The sequence below is a fragment of the Cetorhinus maximus genome, chromosome 7 (genome assembly GCF_964194155.1).
Source record: "Cetorhinus maximus chromosome 7, sCetMax3.hap1.1, whole genome shotgun sequence".
NCBI lineage: Eukaryota > Metazoa > Chordata > Chondrichthyes > Lamniformes > Cetorhinidae > Cetorhinus > Cetorhinus maximus.
In genome coordinates, this window is record NC_135885.1 from 6,133,123 (window position 1) to 6,153,825 (window position 20,703).

At 47.6% G+C, this 20,703-nt stretch overlaps 2 protein-coding genes across 3 annotated transcripts in view; both read left to right on the plus strand.

Moving 5' to 3' along the window:
• The window catches only part of LOC144682565 (BTB/POZ domain-containing protein KCTD14-like), a 1,380,231-nt gene that overhangs the window by 1,148,027 nt on the left and 211,501 nt on the right, over positions 1–20,703 (plus strand). The window lies entirely within an intron of this gene.
• Positions 4,945–20,703, plus strand: part of LOC144682558 (microtubule-associated protein 6 homolog) — a 54,470-nt gene continuing 38,711 nt past the window's right edge. Inside the window, exon 1 of the mRNA XM_078544994.1 lies at positions 4,945–5,453. Within this exon, the coding sequence (XP_078401120.1) occupies positions 5,250–5,453 (204 nt within the window). The 5' untranslated portion in view covers positions 4,945–5,249. The remainder of the gene's footprint in view (positions 5,454–20,703) is intronic.

Consider the following 20,703-nt stretch of genomic DNA (forward strand, 5'->3'; position numbering starts at 1 on the left):
GCTGAAACTATACAAGGCACTAATTAGACCATTCCTAGAATACCGTGAACAGCTTTGGTCCCCTTATCTAAGGAAAGATGTAATGGCATTGGAGGCAGTCCAGAGATGTTTCACTAGGTTGATCCTGGGTTCGGAGGGATTTTCTTATGAGGAGAGGTTGAGTAGGTTGGGCCTGTACTCATTGGAGTTTAGAAGAATGAGAGACAACCTTATTGAAGCATATAAGATTCTTAGGGGGCTTGATAGGATAGAAGCTGAGAGGCTGTTTTGCCTTATGAGAGAGCCTAGGACCAGAGGGCATAATCTCAGAGTAAGGGGTCACCCATTTAAGACAGAGATGAGGAGGAATTTCTGCTCTCAGAGGGTAGTCAATCTGTGTAATTCTTTACTGCAGAGGGCTGTAGAAGCTGGGTCATTAAGTATATTCAAGGTTGAGATAGACAGATTTTTAATCAGTCAGGGAATCAAGGGCTATGGGGGAAAGGCAGGAAAGTGGATTTGAGGATTATCAGATCGACCATGATCTCATTGAATGGCGGAGGAGACTCGATGGGCCGAATTGCATATTTCTGCTCCTGCATCTAATGGTCTTTTACTATCTGGTGTGATAATGGCCTAGGTTTTACAGTTGGAAAAGATACATGGCTGGCAGTGTTCACCAACATGAAAGTGTAAATCAGACAGCAAATTCTGGTAACTTTACCCACTAAGTGCACAGAACAAGATAGGGCGTGTCTATTCTGGTGTAAGTTGTTAATGCTATAGTTTGTCCTAATTATTGCCAAGCATGCTCTCTGGCAATGAAAATCAACTTCTACTGGTGTTGTGTTTCATTCCTTTGGGTTTTAATTATTATTGAAGGTGTTAAAAAATAATAAAAACGTACATCAAATATTTTATTTTAATTTTAACACGCCGTCTCTTTTATCTATTTCTTTCATAATCCAATATTTATTTCCCTCTCTTTATTTTGCTTTCTGTACATGCTTTAATATTGAATTAAATATTCTAACTTACATTCCTGGTTTAGACTCAGCATGTCTCAGTAAGGATCTATCAATATGATTGGTTAAGGCAATAAACAGTTTCATGCCCTGTTCACACATGTCCCAGTTCCCCTGTGGTGGGCACTACACTGATGTGGCTTTCTACGTTCCAGTGTAATAAACAATTAATGCATTAGAATATAAGAACATAAGAAATAGGATCAGGAGTAGACCATTCTGCACCTCGAGCCTGCTCCGCCATTCAATAAGATCATGGGTTTCGATTTCCATATTCTCTTATGTTTCAATTTCCACATTCCCATCTAATCCGGATAACCTTTTATTCCCTTGCCTAACAAGAATCTATCTACCTCTGCCTTAAAAATATTCAATGACCCCGCCTCCACTGCCTTCTGAGGCAGAGAATTCCAAAGTCGCACAACCCTCTGAGAGAAAAAATTTCTCCTCATCAATGTCCTAAAAGGGCGACCCGTAATTTTAAACAGTGCCCTCCCTAGTTCTGGACTCACCCACAAGAGGAAACATCCTTTCAACATCCACCTTGTCAAGGCCGTTCAGGATCTTGTATAACTTCAATCAAATCACCCTTCACTCTTCTAAACTCCAGTGGGAACAAACCCAGTTTGTCCACCCTTTCCGCATAAGACAACCCACTCATTCCAGGTATCAATCTAGTAAACCTCCATTGAACCGTCTCCAATGCATTTACATCCTTCCTTAAATAAGGAGACCAAAACTGCACACAGTATTCAAGGTGCAGTCTCACCAATGCCCCGTATAACTGAAGCATAACATCCTTACTTTTCTGTTCAATGCCCCTCAAAATAAAGGATAGCATTCCATTAGCCTTCTTAATTACTTGCTGTACCTGCATACTAACTTTTTGTGATTCATGTACTGGAACACCTAAATCCCTCTGCACCCCAGAATCTCCATTTAAGTAATACTCTGCTTTTTTGTTCTTCCTGCGAAAGTGAATAACTTCACATTTTCCCACATTAAACTCCATTTGCCAGATCTTTGCCCACTCACTCAACCTATCTGTATCCATCTGTAACCTCCTCATGTCCTCTTCGCAACATACTTTCCTACCTATCTTTGTGTCATCTGCAAATTTAGCCACCATGCCTTCACTCCCCTCATCTAAGTCATTGATATAAATCGTAAAAAGTTGAGGCCTCAGTACAGACCCCTGTGGGATGCCACGCACTGCCAATCAGAAAAAGACCCATTTATGCATATGCTCTGCTTTCTGCCATTCAGCCAATCTTCTATCCATGCTAATATGTTATCCACTATGCCATGCACTTTTATTTTCCATAATAATCTTATCAAATGCCTTCTGGAAATCCAAGTGCAGTGTGTCTACAGGCTCCCCTTTATCTTTTACACATGTTACTCCTTCAAATTAAAACTCCAATAAATTGGTTAAAGATGACTTTCCTTTCACAAAATCATGCTGACTCTTCTCTATTACCTCGAGCTGTTCGAAGTGCCCAGTTATAACTTCCTTAATGATCGATTCTAATAACTTCCCCATGACAGACGGCAAGCTAACTGGCCTATAGTTTCCTGTTTTCTGCCTCTCTCCCTTCTTGAATAAAGGGGTTATATTTGCTACTTTCCAATTTGATGGAAACTTTCTAGAATCTAGCGAATTTTGGAAAATGAGCACCAGCGCATCAACTACCTCATTAGTCACTTTTAAGACCCTAGGATGTAGTCCATTGGGACCCGGAGACTTGTCAACCCGCAGCTCCATCAATTTGCTCAGTACCATTTCCCTAGTGATTTAAATTTCACCAAGTTCCTTTCTCCCGTTCACCTCTTGATTTACAGCTATTACTGAAATGTTTTTTGTATCCTCTCTAGTGAACATAGAAGCAAAATATTTGTTAATTTCTTCTGTCATTTCCTTATTATCTATTATTAACTTCCCACTGTCATTCTCTAGAGGACCAATGCTCACTTTACTTACTCTTATCCTTTTTAAGTATCTGTAGAAACTCCTGCTATCCATTTTTATATTTCTAGCTAGCTTCCTCTCACACTCTAATTTATTTCTCTTGATTGATTAACCTTTTAGTCATTCTCTGCCATTCTTTATATTCTGTCCAATCATCTGTCCTGCACTCATCTTTGCAGAGTTGTATGCTTTTTCCTTAAGTTTGATGCTTTCCTTAACACCTCTAGTTAACCACTGATGGTGTGTCCTCCTCTTACAATTTTTTTTAATAGTAGGAATGTACTTATTCTGAATACTCTGAAATACCCCCTTAAATGTCTGCCACTACTTCTCTATTGATCTCTCCTCTAGCCTAATTTCCCAGTTCACTTCAGCTAGCTCAGCTTTCATCCCTACATAGTTGCCCTTATTTAAATTTAAGATATTTGACTTAGACCCACTCTTCCCCCTTTCAAACTGGATGTAAAATTCAATCATATTGTGGTTGCTTCTACCTAGGGGTACTTTTATTCTGAGGTCATTAATTAATCCTGTCACATTACACAATACCAAGTCTGATATATCCTGCTCTCTGATTGGTTCCAGAACATGCTGCTCTAAGAAACTATCTTGAAAGCATTCTAAGAACTCCTCATCCAGGCCACTACTGCCAATCTGATTTTTCCAGTTTATGTGTAGATTAAAATCACCCATGATTATTGCTTTTATCACAAGCACACAATATCTTCTCTTGAATACTTTGTCCTACATGGTGGCTCCTCCCACTAATGACTCCCCCCCCCCCTCCACTATTCCTCATCTCCACCCAAACCGATTCTATATCCTGATCTCCTGAACCATCTCTAACTATTACACCAATGCCCTCTTTGATTAACAGTGCTACCCCCCTACCTTTACATACCTTCCTATTCTTCTTATAAAGACCTGAATGTGGAAGTTTGACCCTCCCAGTGTGTTATGTTAGTTTCTCTCTGGTAGGATATAATGCAGATGTCTCAATTTCATTGTGCTGGGGAGAATCTAACCCTAACAACAAAGTCTATGATTCCTTTCTTCCTCATGTACTTATCCATTTAAATGTACCTATCCTATTCACCTCAATGATTCCTTGTGGTTCTGAATTCCATATTCTGTTATGCAGAAAGACGGGAGAAACTGGGATTGTTCTCCTTGGAGCAGGGTAGGTTTAAGAGGAAATTTAATAATTGTGACATGTTATAATAGAGTGAATTAGGAGAGAAAGTTTTTGGTGGCCAGTGGTTCCAGAGCCAGTGGACATAGATTGAAGATAATTGTTAAAATAACCAGAGGGGAGGTGAGAAGAATTTTTATGCCATGACTTGTGATAACCTAGAATGCACTGTCGGAATGAATGATGGAAGCAGATTCAATCATCAATTTCAAAAGGGAATTGGATATAAACTTGAAAAGGAAAATTTTGCAAAGCTAAGGGGGTGGAAGTGGGGAAGCAGTGAGACTAATGGAATAACCCTTTTAAAGAGCCAGCACAGGCTGAATGGGCCGAGTGGCCTTGTTCTATGCTGTATGATTCTAAGTTTCAATAATTTTACACCATCAAACGCTAGAGAGATAAAAACAGAATATGCTGAAAGTGCGCAGCAGGTATGTGAATAAGAACTAGGTTCTCAATGCTGTATCGCAATCCTTTTAACTTTAAAGGCTGCCACCTGCTTTCAGGCGCATCCTGTATGTTTCCAGCCTGTTCTGTGTTAGTGAAATTGTTTTTCCTTTTAAAGGAAGAGATACAATTTATTATCAGATCCTAAGCTGTTATGTCTTAATGGCACTCTGGGCAGTAAACAGTTAAAGGGCTTGTCTCGCTCTCTCTCTTTCTCTCGTCCCTTCCCCCTTCCTCCATCTCTGCAGCCACACAGCGTGAGCTGACGGCGGGGAGGAAAAGGTTTTCTTTGGCTCCAATTCCCTGTCGAACATCCCGAGATCGAGGATGTTGGGACCAGAGAGGGTGGGGTCCTTGCGAATGGACATGTTTCGCTTTACCTCTGTGAGCGAGAGTATCCAAACCATCCTTTGAGTGATTTCCTCTAGGTATCAAAGCTATTTTGTAGATGGAAAACATTTCACAGCAAAGAGATTAGCAAATTAAATAATATATATAAACAATTGCAGGACGTTGGGGCCGAACCGAGGTGTGTTGGTGGGTTTAACTAGATCAACCCGGTTGGAGGGCAAGAAGAGGGTTTCAGCACCCTGGACAGCAGGGCGGAGCGAGGAGAGTTTCAGCACCCTGGACAGCGATGGCGTGGCCGTGTATTAGCCGGGCGTGTTGCATCGCTCGCTTCTGGAACCAGCTAGACAAGGCTGACATTGCCGTGCCTCTGGTTTTCACTAAATATTCCGAGGTCACCGATGGGGCTACTCCCCACCATCAATTCCGAGCCCCGGGCATCGACACACAGCCTTCCGGGGGCGACCAGGATTCTGTTGCCAAGACGACAGAGGTACCATTTCTAAATGATCTTTTTTTGAAATATATATATATATATATATTTATATATTAAAAATGCAACCTTTAATGAGTTAATGTCGTTATACTCTGTACTGCAATTGGTATCCCTGCTTAGGTCCTTGCAGGGCTAAAGTCAGCATCAGATTTTACATGGGATTAATTCCCGACTCAAGAGTGTGTGTTCCAGCTCTCTGTGTAACCCTTGGCAACACAATATATGGTCCCTGAGAATATCCTTCATCTGATAGTCTGCTCCTCCATCTCCACGGGTATATAGTCTCCAGTCAGCAGATGTGGTTCCCCTTCTAACTGCTCTCCACCCCTCCCTGTTCCCTCCCTTATTGTCGCGTCCTTTCAAGTACTTCCTCGCTGTTTATTCCACCCTTGCGTTCCTTACATTCTGGCTATGCGACCCAGTGTTCCCTCTTCCTGTCCATAAAAATATTTGGTGCAAATTAATTTCAAAATAAGTTAAAAATGAAGCTTGACTAAAATCCTCCTTTAAAGCTGATTTACACGTTTAATCATCTTAATTGAATTTGTGTGTGATTGTAGCATGTTACTGTCTGGTACAAATATTAGAGATTCTGTCGTCTGCTTTTTCTTCCAAAATTGTTTTCAATAATCCAATGACTTTGCAGAGTGCCCACCCAATACGAAAAAGAGCCCGCAGGCACACAAATAGACAGAATCAAGCACACACCCTGTTTCTGTTCCAACACTGCTGACGCCCTCCGTCTTGACCTCTCACACCCATTATGCCAGTTAGGCTGAGAATACTTTATTGTATGAAGCCCATGGACACCCCATTCTATTTCAGATTAAGATCTCACATCCCTTGTTTGACTAAGACCCTCTCAAACTGCGTCATACCACCTGATGTGCAGCGCCTCTATGCAGAGCCATTATAGAGTCTGGTAACACGGGAAAGCTTTCAATAGCACTGCAGTGAAGGCAGCTAGAATCTGATTCAGATACACCATTTATTATTGGCATTCAGACAATCCTAATGGAGTAATTTGATCTTTATTTATTGAAACAGAAAGTATTGAAATACAGCATTAAAAAAAACTTGCCCTCAGCATTATCATTTGGATTGCAGTCAGGGTTGGCAATCTCCAAACTGCATCCCCTTGCACCAGAAAAAAAAAACCCAGTAAATTATAGTTTTTTGCTGTAAATCAATAGTTGTCAGCTGTGGCTCAGTGGGTATCACTCTCACCTCTGAGTCACAAGGTTTGAGTCTAATTCCAACAACTTCAGCACAAAAATCTAAGCTGACACTCCAGTGCAGTACAAAGGGAGGGCTGCACTGTTGGAGGTGCTGACTTTCAGATGAAATGTTTAACTGAGGCTTTGCCTGCCCTCTCAGTTGGACATAAACGATCTGGTGACACTACTTTGAAGACGAGCAGGAAAGTTCTTCCAGTAACCTGACCAATATTTACACTCAACCAACATCACTAAGACAAGTGATCTGATCACTGTTACATTGCTGTTTGTGGAAGGTTACTGTGCACAAATCGTCTGCAAACTTGCCAAGGCTCTTTCGACAGTGTCTTCCAGACCCGTAACCTCTACCACCTAGAAGGACAAGGACATTGGATGCATGGGAACACCAGCACCTGCCAGTTCCCCTCCAAGCCACACAGCATCCAGACTCAGAACTCTATTGCCATTCCTTCACTGTCGCTGCGTCAAAATCCTGGAACTCCCACCCTAGCACTACATGGACTGCAACAGTTCAAGAAGGCAGCTCACCACCGCCTTCTCAAGGGCAGTTAGGGATGGATAACTAATGTTGGTCTAGCCAGTGACACCCACATCCCATAAATGTATCTTTTTAAAAAATTTCTATATTACAACATGACTACATTTCAAAAGTGCTTCATTGGCTGTAAAGTGATTTGGAATGTCCTGAGGTTGTGAAAGACACTAAGTCTTTTTTCTAAAAAGCTTAGGTTATTTTGGAGAGGGAGTGAGCCAACACCTGGGAAGTTTTGGTGCATTGTAGGTTCTTTACTGTTTGTGGGAAAAATTTCAGGTAATGAATACAAAGAGAATTTCTAGAAAAGAAATACAATACTGAACAGGAATTAAAAGACTTGCATTTATATAGCACCTTTCATAACCACAAAATGCCCCTGAGTGCTTTGGAGTCAAAGAAACAGATCTGAAGTGTCATTGTTGTAATGTAGGAAATGCGGCAGCTCCCAGTAACAGCAATGTGATAATGACCAGATAATCTATTTTTGTGGTGTTGATTGAGAAATAAATATTGGCCAGGATACCAGGGAAATAAATATTGGCCAGGATACCAGGAAGAACTCCTCTACTATTCTTTAAAATAGCACCATGGAATCTTTAACATCCACCTGAGGGGGCAGCTGGTACCTTGGTTCAATGTCTCAACCAAAAGATAGCACCTCCAACAGCTCCCTTAGTACTGCACTTCAGTATCAGCTTAGAGAATTGGGCTCAAGCCCTGGGGCAAGACTTGAACCCATAACCTTTTGACTCAGAAACATGCCAACTGAGCCAATGGCAGCACATCTGCTGGAGGGGTGGAGTCTAAATTACTTGGATGGTTTTTCAAAAGCGTGCATGATACACTGACATGGACGCTTTGAGGTAAGGAATTCCATCCCTGCTGGAATGCTACTCTGCCATCAGATTCAGCCATTTCATTATGGACATAGGGGAAGGGAGCAGCATGGGACCAAACCAGCACCACCAATCCATTCTCAAACAATGCGGAGGCTTCCTGAGCTCAGACACCTCCCAGACGCACCCAACGCACAGGTTCTGCTGACACAACCACCCTGCTGTGCTCTCTGCAGTGACACTGTTCTATTTATTCTAACTTACGCTTTGAAAATGTCAGCATTCTGCTTCCTTGCTGCCCTTTAGGAAAACAACCCAAGCGTTTCAAGGTTTCAGGAACCTAAGTTATGAAAAAACATGAAGATAAGACTTGTCGTGCAAAAAAAAAAAGACTTTGGGCGGAATTCCACGGCTCCATTGCAGTGAGCTGTAATGCGGCGAGTCATTCAAAAGTCCATTGACCTCGGGGGGAATGTAAACTCCTGCCGGCATAAAAGTCCGGCCTTTATGGGAAACCAGCTAACGTTCTCAAGGCTATGGAGGAAGAAACCTCCATTTGTGAAGCACCTTTCATAACCTCAGGATGTCCCAAAGTGCTTTCCCACCAGTAAAGTGTTCTTTCAGGTATAGTCACTGTGGTAATATAAGAAGCGCAGCAGCCAATTTGCAAACAGTAAGATCCCACAAGCAGCAATGAAATAATGGCCAGATCATTGGTTTTTGTGACGTTGGTTGAAGATTAAATATTGGCCAGGACATCGAGGAGAACTCCCCTTCTCCTCTTCAAAATAGTGCCATGGGGTCTTTAACATTCGCCTGAGAAGACATACAGGACTTTGGTTCAACATCTCATCCACAGTACATCACTTCCGATAGTGCAGCACTCCCTCAGTACAGCGCTGGGAATGTCAGTGGAGGTTTTGTGCTCGAGTCTCAGGCGTTGGATTCACATCTACAACCATCTGACTCAGAGACAAGAGCACTTCCCACTGAGCTTCAGCTGACACGTGAAAGGGGAATTGCCAAAGTTGCCACGATGGCAATGGTGTGATAGAAAGCTTCAGTTGCTGAATGTGAGAAACAAAACCATTAATTCATTCTATGCCCAGACATTCTGTACCCAGACACTGTGCCCAGACATTCTGTACCCAGTCATTCTATTCCCAGACATTCTGTACCCAGTCATTCTATTCCCAGACATTCTGTACCCAGTCATTCTATTCCCAGACATTCTGTACCCAGACATTCTGTACCCATTCATTCTGTACCCAGACATTCTGTGCCATGATACGAGCTGCATTTGCTTCCCTCATCTGTACCCAACATAGGTAAACAAACTGGTTGTGGTACAAATCCCACAGGAGCTGAGGCTGTCTTTGGAAGATCTATTTTGATCAATGGACTAAGCCCATCTTCCTACTGGTTTGATGGGGTGCCTGCCAGATCAGAAAACTTGATCCCATGCTTTCTGGCCAATCAAAGTGCTCAGATAGGTTTCAGGGCGTTGGTTTCAGGAATTGGCTCAGAGCTGGTGACACCTTGCTCCTCATTTGCCTGGCTCCATTTTCTATTAGCTGCCCAAGCCAAATTGCCATTGTTGCAAAGGACGCTTCTCACCAAATCTCATTTGGTCTTTTCTGTTATTCCTCCAGCTTCATCTGATCTTTTGAGTATTTCACCTTCATGCTACAGCACTGAAATGACCTTAATCAAAGTCACAAATGACAGCCTCTGTGACTGTGAGCGTGGCAGAATATTACGGTCCACCCCCAGTGGGTGTGCAGGCAGAGGGGAGCGTGTTAAATTTCCTGGTGGTCTTCCAGCCACACTCCCACATGCCCTTGCCCTCTCCGCAATTTTATGGGGCATGGGTGAAGCTAGGGCAGTCTAATTATTGGCTACTTAAGGGGTGGATGTCAGGCAGACTCAGGCCAGTCTGCTCGGGCTCAGGCACGAAGGTGGGGGGTCGCCACCCTTGAAGGATGCCTTTTTACATCGGGTGCCACCCTCCCCCCCAGGTCTGCCCCCATGGGTGGTTCCCTCCCCCTCTGGCTTCTCCATCATCAAGATCCCCCAGTCTCTCTCCCCACCACCACTTGGGCCTCAGCTCCCCTCCTCATTTTGAGCCCTCCCCAACTCACCTGGTCTTAGACTCCAGGGCTTAGAATCTGGGGGCTGCTTGTAGGCCGAGTCCTGACTACTGCCGTCACTGGTGTTGTTGGGACTACAACGCTTCCAGCCAATCGGATTGGCCAGCAGCTCTCTGAGGCATGACTTTCACTCCAACGAGGGACAAGGAGCCTCATCCATAGCCAATGAACATCCCTCAGAGAGCTAAGTGGCCAGCTGGCTGCTGTGATTGGTGGGGATGCGTTCCCCGCCCTCTCTTCATGTGGTGAGGCAGGAAAGCCCCAGCATCTGAAAAATGCTGCCCTATGCACTGTTATCCCCCTTTCTCATTCTGGACCTTTCTGTAACCTATGTCATTGGCGACCACATCACTGTCCTCCACTGCCTCCAGGGGTGTACTGCCAAATTTTGAGGTGCAGGGGCTCTTAAGAAAATGTGTTCGCCATGTCATTTCTAAATATACTATAATGTTGTTTTCCTACATATTCATCATTTGAGTCCCCAAAAGTCAGTAAAACTATGCTTTTAAGTGAAAAATGTACTACTGATAGGCATTTTATTTTGAACCATGCGGTATTTTGTCTATAGAATAGCTAGAATTTCATTATGCCACAGTTTAATTATTTAATTCTGGTCTATTAAAAACATGAATTATAGAAAACGTTATTACTTCTGACTGGGGGATGGTATACAGAGGGGCCACTGCTTTTCTTGATTTATATTAATAACCTAGACCTGGGGTGTACAGGGCACAATTCCAAAATTTGAAGATGATGCAAGACTTGGAAGTATTGTGAACTGTGGGGATGACAGTGACAGACTTCAAGAGGATAAAGACAGGCTGGTGGAATGGGCTGACAAGTGGCAGATGAAATTTAATGTAGAGAGGTGTGAAGTGATACATTTTGGTCAGAAGAACAAGGAGAGGTGACATGAAATAAAGAGTACAATTCTGAAGGAAATGCAGGAGCAGAGGGACCTGAGTGTATCTGTGCATAAATCATTGAAGGTGGCAGGGCAGGTTGAGAAAGCAGTTAATAAATTATACTGAATCCTGGGTTTTATAAATAGGGGCACAGGGTACAAAGGCAAGTCAGTTATGAACCTTCATAGAACACTGATTCAGCCTCAACGGGTACGATGTGAAGTCTCTAGAAAGGGTGCAGAAAATATTTATGAGAATGGTTCCGAAGATGAGAGACTTTAATTGTGTGGATTGATTGGCAAAGCTGGGGCTGTTCTCCTTGGAGAAGAGAAGGTTAAGAGGAGATTTGTTAGACGTGTTCAAAATCACGAGGGGTCTAGATAGAGTAAATGGGGAGAAACTGTTCCCATCGGCAGAATGTCAAGAACCATAGAACCATAGAAAAGTTACTGTGCAGAAAGAGGCCATTCAGCCCATCGTGTCTGCGCCAGCCATAAAAAGAGAAAAAAGAAGCTAGCCGTTAATTTTTAATCCCACTTTCCAGCGCCTGGTCTGTAGCCCTGCAGGTTATAGTGCTTCAGGTGCAGATCCAGGTACCTTTTTAAGTGAGTTTCAGCCTCAACCACCAACTTAGGTAGCGAATTCCAGATGCCCACCACCCTCTGGGTAAAAAAGTTTTTCCCCATGTCCCCTTTAATCCTTCTACCAATCATTTTAAATCTATGTCCCCTGGTAATTGACCCCTCAGTTAGGGGAAACAAGTCTTTCCTGTCTACCCTATCTAGGCCGCTCATAATTTTGTAAACCTCAATTAGGTCACACCTCAGCCTCCTCTGTTCGAAGGAAAACAACCCCAATCTATCCAATCTTTCTTCATAGCTGCAATTTTCAAGCCCTGGAAACATTCTCCTAAATCTCCTCTGTACTCTCTCCTGAGTAATTATGCCCTTCCTGTAATGTGACCAGAACTGTACACAAAATTCCATCTGCAGTCTAACCAGCATTTTGTACAGTTCCATCATTACATCCCTGCTTTTATTTAATACCTCATCCGATAAAGGAAAGCTTGCATATGCTTTGTTCACCACTATATCCACCTGTCCTGCCACCTTCAGGGACCTGCGGACATGCACCCCAAGGTCTCTCACTTCCTCTACTCTCTCAATATCCTCTCATTTATTGAGTATTCCCTAGCTTTGTTTGTCCTTCCCAAATGCATTACCTCGCACTTTTCTCGATTGAATTCCATTTGCCACTTTTCCACCCACTCAACCAAACCATTGATATCATTCTGAAGACGACAGCTACCCTCTTCGCTATCAACTGCGTGGCCAATTTTTGTGTTGTCTGCAAATTCCCCAATCTTGCCTCCCACATTTAAGTCTAAATCATTTACATATATGACAAACAGCAAGGGCCCCAAAACTGAGCCCTGTGGAACACCACCGGAAACCACTTTCCATTCGCAAAGACATCCATCGACCATTACCCTTTGTTTCCTGTCGCTGAACCAATTTTGGATCCAACTCGCCACCTTCCCCTCTATCCCATGAGATCTCACTTTCCTGACCAGTCTGCCATGTGGGACCTTGTCGAATTCCTGACTGAAATCCATGTAGACAACATCCACTGCACTATCCTCAATCCTTTTTGTTACTCCCTCAAGAAATTCTATTAAATTAGGAAGACATGATCTTCCCCTGATCAGTCCATGCCTTCCTAATGGACAGCTTGTCCTGTCTCTCAGAATTGTTTCCAATAATCTACCCACCACTGATCGGCCTATAATTTTCTGGCCTATCCCTCATGCCCTTTTTAAATAATGGTACAATGTTCACAGGCCTCCAGTCCCCTGGTACCTCGTCTGTATTTACTGAGGCTTGGAAAATTATCCTCAGAGCATCCATTGTTTCCTCCCTGGCTTCCTTCAACAGCCTGGGATACAATCCATCTGGCCCTGGCGATTAATCCACCTTCGAGGATGTCAGTCCCTCCTCTACTTCCTCTTTCATTATGTTTATTGTATCTAATGTTTCACACTCCTTCTCTTTAACTAGAATGTCTGCATCATCCATCTCAATAGTGAAGACAGATTCAAAGTACTCATTGAGAACCCTGCCCACATCTTCAGCATCAACCATGACAGGCCCTAACCTTTCTTTAGTTATCCTCTTCCTCTTAATATATAGGTAAAATATCTTTGGGGTTTCTTTGATTTTATCTGCCAACATTTTTTCATATCCTCTTTTTGCTTTCCCAGTTTCCTCTGCTCGTTGGCTTTATTTACCATGCTCCTTGCATTTACATATATACCTTTTAACACTGCCAAATTCCTGTGTTATACGCTTTTAAACCTGTGCTCCTTCTGTCTTTCAGAGTCACTCACTAATTCTCCATCTCCCGTTCCCTGCTCTGAATTTGCCCTCAGGTTCCCAGCCCCCTGCCAACCTAGTTTAAACCTCCCCCCCAACAGCACTAACAAATCTCCCTGTGAGGATATTCCTCCCAGTCCTGTTCGGGTGTCGACTGTCTGGCTTGTACAGGTCCCAGCTTCAGCAGAACTGGTCCCAAAGCCTCAGAAATCTGATCCCCTCCCTCCTACACCAGCTTTCCAGCCACATATTCAATCGCTCCATTCTCCTAATCCTATACTCACTAGCACATGGGACTGGGAGTAACCCTGAGATTACTGCTCTAGAGGTGCTGCTTATCAATCTCCGTTCTGGCTTCCCGAAATCTGCTTTCAGGACCTCATCCCCTTTCCTACCTCAGCCATTGGTACCAACGTGGACCACGACCTCTGGCTGATCACCCTTCCTCAGAAGAATGTCCCGTGACCTCCTTGACCCTGACACCAGGGAGGCAACATACCATCCGAGAGTCACATCTAAAGCCACAGAAACGCCTGTTGACCTAACTCACGAATCCCTTATTACTCCTGCTCCTCCCCTCTGCTTTCTCCCCTCCTGTACAGCAGGGCTGCCTGTGGTGCCACAAACCTGGCTGTGACTGCACTCCTCCGAAGAACCAACAACCTCACTAGTATTCAATATGGAAAGCCGACTGGTGAGCGGGACCCCGGGGAACTCCTGCACTACCTGCCTAGTTCTCTTGGGCTGCCTGGCAGTTACCCATTCACTTTCTGCCTCAAAGCTCCTAAGCTGTGGTGTGACCCTAAGGTGATTAAAAAGAGAACCAGAGGTGACATGAGGAAAAACTTCTTTATGCAACAAGTGGTTTGGATCTGGAATGCACTGCCTGAACATGTGGTGGAGACAGATTCAATTGTGGTTTTCAAATGGAGCTGGATAACTATCTGAAGAGAAGAGAATTTACAGGGCTACAGGGATAAGGTCAAGAAGTGGGACTAGCTGAGTTGCTGTTGCAGAGAACCAGAGAGATGTGCTGAATGGCCTCCTTCTGTGCTGTAACCATTCTGTGATTTTAGTGTAGATACATTTAAGGAACTTGAAAAACACACGAGTAAGAAAGAAGCTGAAGGTTACCCTGATAGTGTGATCAAAAGGGTGGGAGGAGGCTAGTTTGTAAAATAAATGCCAACATAGAAGGGGTGGGCCAATTGGCCTGTTTCTGTGCTGTAAATTCCAGGTGAAGCTGCTAGCAGGGAATAAAAACTCTACACAGTGTTTCATATCCTCAGGTACTCCGAGCCAATGAATTAATGTGAATCACTCTTCACCCAACACACTCTCTCCCTCCACACTGTTGATTACCATGTACCACCTTCCCTCAGATGATGAATAAGTGCTCCACCATGTTGAACACCACTTGAAGGAAATACTGAGGGTCGAAAGGGCTCAGAATGTGCTCTGGGTGGGGGACTTCAATGTCCATCACCAAGAGTGGCTCGGTAGCAGCACAACAAATTGAGCTGGCCGAGTCCTAAATGACATAGCTGCTAGACTGGGTCTGCGGCAGGTGGTGAGAGAACCAACAAGAGGGAAAAACATACTTGACCTCATCCTCACCAACCTGCCTGCTGCAGATGCATCTGTCCATGACAGTATCGGTAGGAGTGACCACCACACAGTCCTTGTGGAGATGAAGTCCCACCTTCACACTGGATCTAGCAACTCAAGATTGGGCATCCATGAGGTGCTGTGGGCCATCATCAGCAGCTGAATTGTACTTGAACACAATCAGTAACCTCATGGCCCAGCACATCCCCCACTCTACCATTACTGTCAAGCCAGGGGATCAACCCTGGTTCAATGAAGGGTGCAGGAGGGCATGCCAGGAGCAGCACCAGGCATACGTAAAATATGAGGTATCAACCTGGTGAAGCTATAACACAGGACTACTTGCATACCAAACAGCACAAGCAGCAAGTGATTGACAGGGCTAAGCGAACCTCCAATCAACGGGTCAGATCTAAGCTCTGCAGTCCTGCCACAGCCAGTGGTGAACGGTGGTGGACAATTAAACAACTCACTGGAGGAGGAGGATCTACAAATATCCCCATCCACAATGATGGAGGAGCCCAGCACATCAGTGCAAAAGATAAGGCTGAAGCATTCGCAACAATCTTCAACCAGAAGTTCCAAGTGGATGATCCATCTCGCCCTCCTCCAGAGGTCCCCAGCATCACAGATACCAGTTTTCAGCCAATTTGATTCACTCCACGTGATATCAAGAAATGGCTGAAGTCACTGGATACTGCAAAGGCTGTGGACCCCGACAATATTCCAGCAATAGCACTGAAGACTTGTGTTCCAGAACTTGCCGCGCCCCTAGCCATGCTGTTCCAGTACAGCTACAACACTGGCATCTACCCAGCTCTGTGGAAAATTGCCCAGGTATGTTCTGTACACAAAAAACAGGACAAATCCAACCCGGCCAATTACCATCCCATCAGTCTGCTCTCGATCATCAGTAAAGTAATGGAAGGGAACATCAACAGTGCTATCAAGTGGCACTTGCTTAGCAATAACCTGCTCACTGATGCCCAGTTTGGGTTCCGCCAGGGCCACTCAGCTCCTGACCTCATCACAGCCTTGGTTCAAACATGGACAGAAGAGCTGAGCTCCCGAGGTGAGGTGAGAGTGACTGCCCTTGACATCAAGGCAGCATTTGACCGAGTGTGGCATCAAGGAACCCTAGCAAAACTGGAGTCAATGGGAATCGGGGGGAAAACTTTCCACTGGTTGGAGTCATACCCAAAGGGAGATGGTTGTGGTTGTTGGAGGTCAGTCATCTCAACTCCAGGACATCGCTGCAGGAGTTCCTCATCAGGGTGGTGTCCTTGGCCCAACCTTCTTCAGTTGCTTCATCAATGACCTTCCTTCCATCATAAGGTCAGAAATGGGGAAGTTTGCTAATGATTGCACAATGTTCAGCACCATTTGTGACTCCTCAGATACTGAAGCAGTCCATGTTCAAATCCTGGACATTATCCAGGCTTGGGCTGACAAGTGGCAAGTAACATTCACGCCACACAAGTGCCAGGCAATGACCATCTCCAACAAGGGAGAATCTAACCATCATGCTTTGACATTCAATGGCATTATCATCACTGAATCCCCCACTATCAACATCCTGTGGGTTACCATTACTGGACTAGCTATATAAATACTGTGGCTACAAGAGCAGGTCAGAGGCTGGGAATCTTGCGACGAGTAACTCACCTCCTGACTCCCCAAAGCCTGTCCACCACCTACAAGGCACAAGTCAGGAGTGTGATGGAATAGTCTCCACTGGATGAGTACAATTCCCACAACACTCAAGAAGCTTGACACCATCCAGGACAAAGCAGCCCGCTTGATTGGCACCCCATCCACAAACATTCACTCTCTCCACCACCGACGCACAGTAGCAGCAGTGTGTACCATCTACAAGGTGTACTGCAGGAATTCGCCAAGGCTCCTTAGGCAGCACCTCCCAAACCCACGACCACTACCACCTAGAAGGACAAGAGCAGCAGATAAAAATAAAAATACCTGGAAAAATTCAGCAGGTCTGACAGCATCTGCGGAGAGGAACACAGTTAACGTTTCGCGTCCATATGACTCTTCAACAGAAGTAAGGAAAAATAGAAAAGAGGTGAAATATAAACTGGTTTAAGGGGGCGCGGTGGGATGGAACACCATCAGCAGAAAGTTCCTCTCCAAGTCACTCACCATCCTGACTTGGAAATATATCGCCGTTCCTTCACTGTCACTGGGTCAAAATCCTGGAACTCCCTCCCTAACAACACTGTGGGTGTACCTACACCACATGGACTGCAGCGGTTCAAGAAGGCAGCTCACCACCACCTTCTCAAGGGGCAATTAGGGATGGGCAATAAATGCTGGACCAGCCAGCGAAGCCCACATCCTATGAATGAATTTTTAAAAACTCTCTCTTCCCCACACTCTCTCCTCCAAATACTCTCTCTCCCACAGTCTTTCCCTCACCCACCCTCACACGCTCTCTCTCCCCCAACTTCCTCACACTCTCTCTGCCTGCCCCCCAAAAGTCTCTCTCCCCCCACACTCTCTCTACCACCACACTCTCTCTTACCCCACACCCTCAGTCTCCCCACCACCCCTTCACACACTCTCGCCTCCCCCTCACACTCTCTCTCCCATCCCTCCATGCTCTCTCTCTCTCCACTCCACCCCTCACGCTCTCTCTCTCTCCACTCCACCCCTCGTGCTCTCTCTCTCCCGTCCACCCCTCGCGCTCTCTCTCTCCCACCGCCCACTCGCTCTCTCTCCCTCTCTCCCCCTCCGCCTCTTCGCATTCTCTCTCTCCCTCTTCCGCCCCCTCGCACTCTCTCTCTCACCCTCCAACCCCTCGCGCTCTCTCTCTCTCCCCTTCGCCCCCTCACACTCTCTCTCTCTCTCCCCTCCGCCTCCTCACACTCTCTCTCTCCACCTCCGCCCCTTCGCACTCTCTCTCTCCCACTCCTCCCCCTCGACCTCTCTCTCTCCCCCTCCTGTCCCTCGCACTCTCTCTCTCCCCCTCCTGTCCCTCGCACTCTCTCTCTCCTCCTCCGCCCTCTCACAGCCTCTCTCTCCCCCTCCACCCCCTCGCCCTCTCTCTCTCTCCCCCTCCACCCCCTCACTCTCTCTCTCTCCCCCTCCGCTCTCTCTCCCCCTCCTCCCCCTCCCGCTCTCTCTCGCTCACCTCCGCCCCCTCACACTCTCTCGCTCTCCCCTCCGACCCCTCCCGCACTCTCTCTCTCCCCTCCGCCCCTTCGCACTCTCTCTCTCCCCCTCCGCCATCTCACACTCTCTCTCTCCCCTTCCTCCCCCTCGCGCTCTCTCTCTCTCCCACTCCGCCCTCACACACTCTCTCACTCCACCTCCGCCCCCTCGCCCTCTCTCTCTCCCCCTCCTCCACCTCGCGATCTCTCTCTCTCCCTCCTCCCCATCGCACTCTCTCTCTCCCTCTCTGCCCTCTCACACTCTCTGTCTGCCCCTCCTCCACCTCGCACTCCCTCTCTCCCCCTCCTCCCTCTCGCACTCTCTCCCCCTCCGTCCTCTCACACTCTCTCTCTCTCTCCCCTCCGCCTCCTCACACTCTCTCTCTCCACCTCCGCCCCTTCGCACTCTCTCTCTCCCACTCCTCCCCCTCGACCTCTCTCTCTCCCCCTCCTGTCCCTCGCACTCTCTCTCTCCTCCTCCGCCCTCTCACAGCCTCTCTCTCCCCCTCCACCCCCTCGCCCTCTCTCTCTCTCCCCCTCCACCCCCTCACGCTCTCTCTCTCCCCCTCCGCTCTCTCTCCCCCTCCTCCCCCTCCCGCTCTCTCTCGCTCACCTCCGCCCCCTCACACTCTCTCGCTCTCCCCTCCGACCCCTCCCGCACTCTCTCTCTCCCCTCCGCCTCCTCACACTCTCTCTCCCCTCCTCCCCCTCGTGCTCTCTCTCTCCCCATCCCACCTCGCGCTCTCTCTCTCTCCCCCTCCCCCTCCCCCCTCTGCTCTCTCTCTCCCCTCCGCCCCTTCGCACTCTCTCTCTCCCCCTCCGCCATCTCACACTCTCTCTCTCCCCTTCCTCCCCCTCGCGCTCTTTCTCTCTCCCACTCCGCCCTCACACACTCTCTCACTCCACCTCCGCCCCCTCGCCCTCTCTCTCTCCCCCTCCTCCACCTCGCGATCTCTCTCTCTCCCTCCTCCCCATCGCACTCTCTCTCTCCCTCTCTGCCCTCTCACACTCTCTGTCTGCCCCTCCTCCACCTCGCACTCCCTCTCTCCCCCTCCTCCCTCTCGCACTCTCTCCCCCTCCGCCCTCTCACACTTTCTCTCTCCCCCTCCTCCCCCTCGCACTCTCTCCCCCTCCGTCCTCTCACACTCTCTCTCTCCCCCTCCTCCGCCCCGCACTCTCTCTCTCCTCCTCCTCCCCCTCGCACTCTCTCCCCCACCGCCCTCTCACAATCTCTCTCGCCCCCTCCTCCTCCTCGCAGTCTCTCTCTCCCCCTCCTCCCTCTCGCACTCACTCCCCCTCCGTCCTCTCACACTCTCTCTCTCCCCATCCTCCCCCTCAAACTCTCTCTCTCCCCCTTCTCCCCCTCGCAATCTCTCCCCCTCCGTCCTCTCACACTCTCTCTCTCCCCCTCCTCACACTCTCTCTCTCCCTCTCCTCCCCCACGCACTCTCTCCCCCTCCGCCCTCTCACACTCTCTCTCTCCCCCTCCTCCCCCTCGCACTCTCTCCCCCTCCGCCCTCTCACACTCTCTCTCTCCCCCTCCGCCCTCTCACACTCTCTCACTCCCCCTCCGCCCTCTCACACTCTCTCTCTCCCCCTCCTCACCCTCGCACTCTCTCCCCCTCCGCCCTCTCACACACTCTCTCTCTCCCCCTCCGCCCTCTCACACTCTCTCTCTCTCCCCCTCTACCCTCTCACACTCTCTCTCTCCCCCTCGCACTCTCTCACCCTCCGCCATCTCACACTCTCTCTCTCTCCCTCCCCCCCCTCGCACTCTCTCTCTCCCCCTCCGCCCTCTAACACACTCTCTCTCCCCCTCCTCCTCCTCGCACTCTCTCTCTCGGCCTCCTCCATCTCGCACTCTCGCCCCCTCCGCCCTCTCACACTCTCTATCTCCCCCTCTTCCCCCTCGCACTCTCTCCCCCTCCGTCCTCTCACAATCTCTCTCTCCCCATCCTCCCCCTCGCACTCTCTCTCTCTCCCCCCATCCTCCCACTCGCACTCTCTCCCCCTCTGCCCTCTCACACTCTCTCTCTCCCCCTCCTCCCCCTCGCACTCACTCCCCCTCCGCCCTCTCACAATCTCTCTCTCCCCCTCCGCCCTCTCACACTCTCTCCCCCTCCGCCCACTCACAATCTCTCGCTCCCCCTCGCACTCTCTCACCCTCCACCCTCTCACACTCTCTCTCTCCCCCTCCTCCTCCTCGCACTCTCTATCTCCCCCTCCGCCCTCTCACACTCTCTCTCTCCCCCTTCGCCCTCGCACACTCTCTCTCTCCCCCTCCGCCCTCTCACACTCTCTCTCTCCCCCTCCTCCTCCTCGCACTCTCTCTCTCCCCCTCCGCCCTCTAACACTCTCTCCCCCTCCGCTCTCTCACATTCTCTCTCTCTCCCACTCCGCCGCCTGACTCTCTCTATCTCCCCCTCCGCCCTCTCA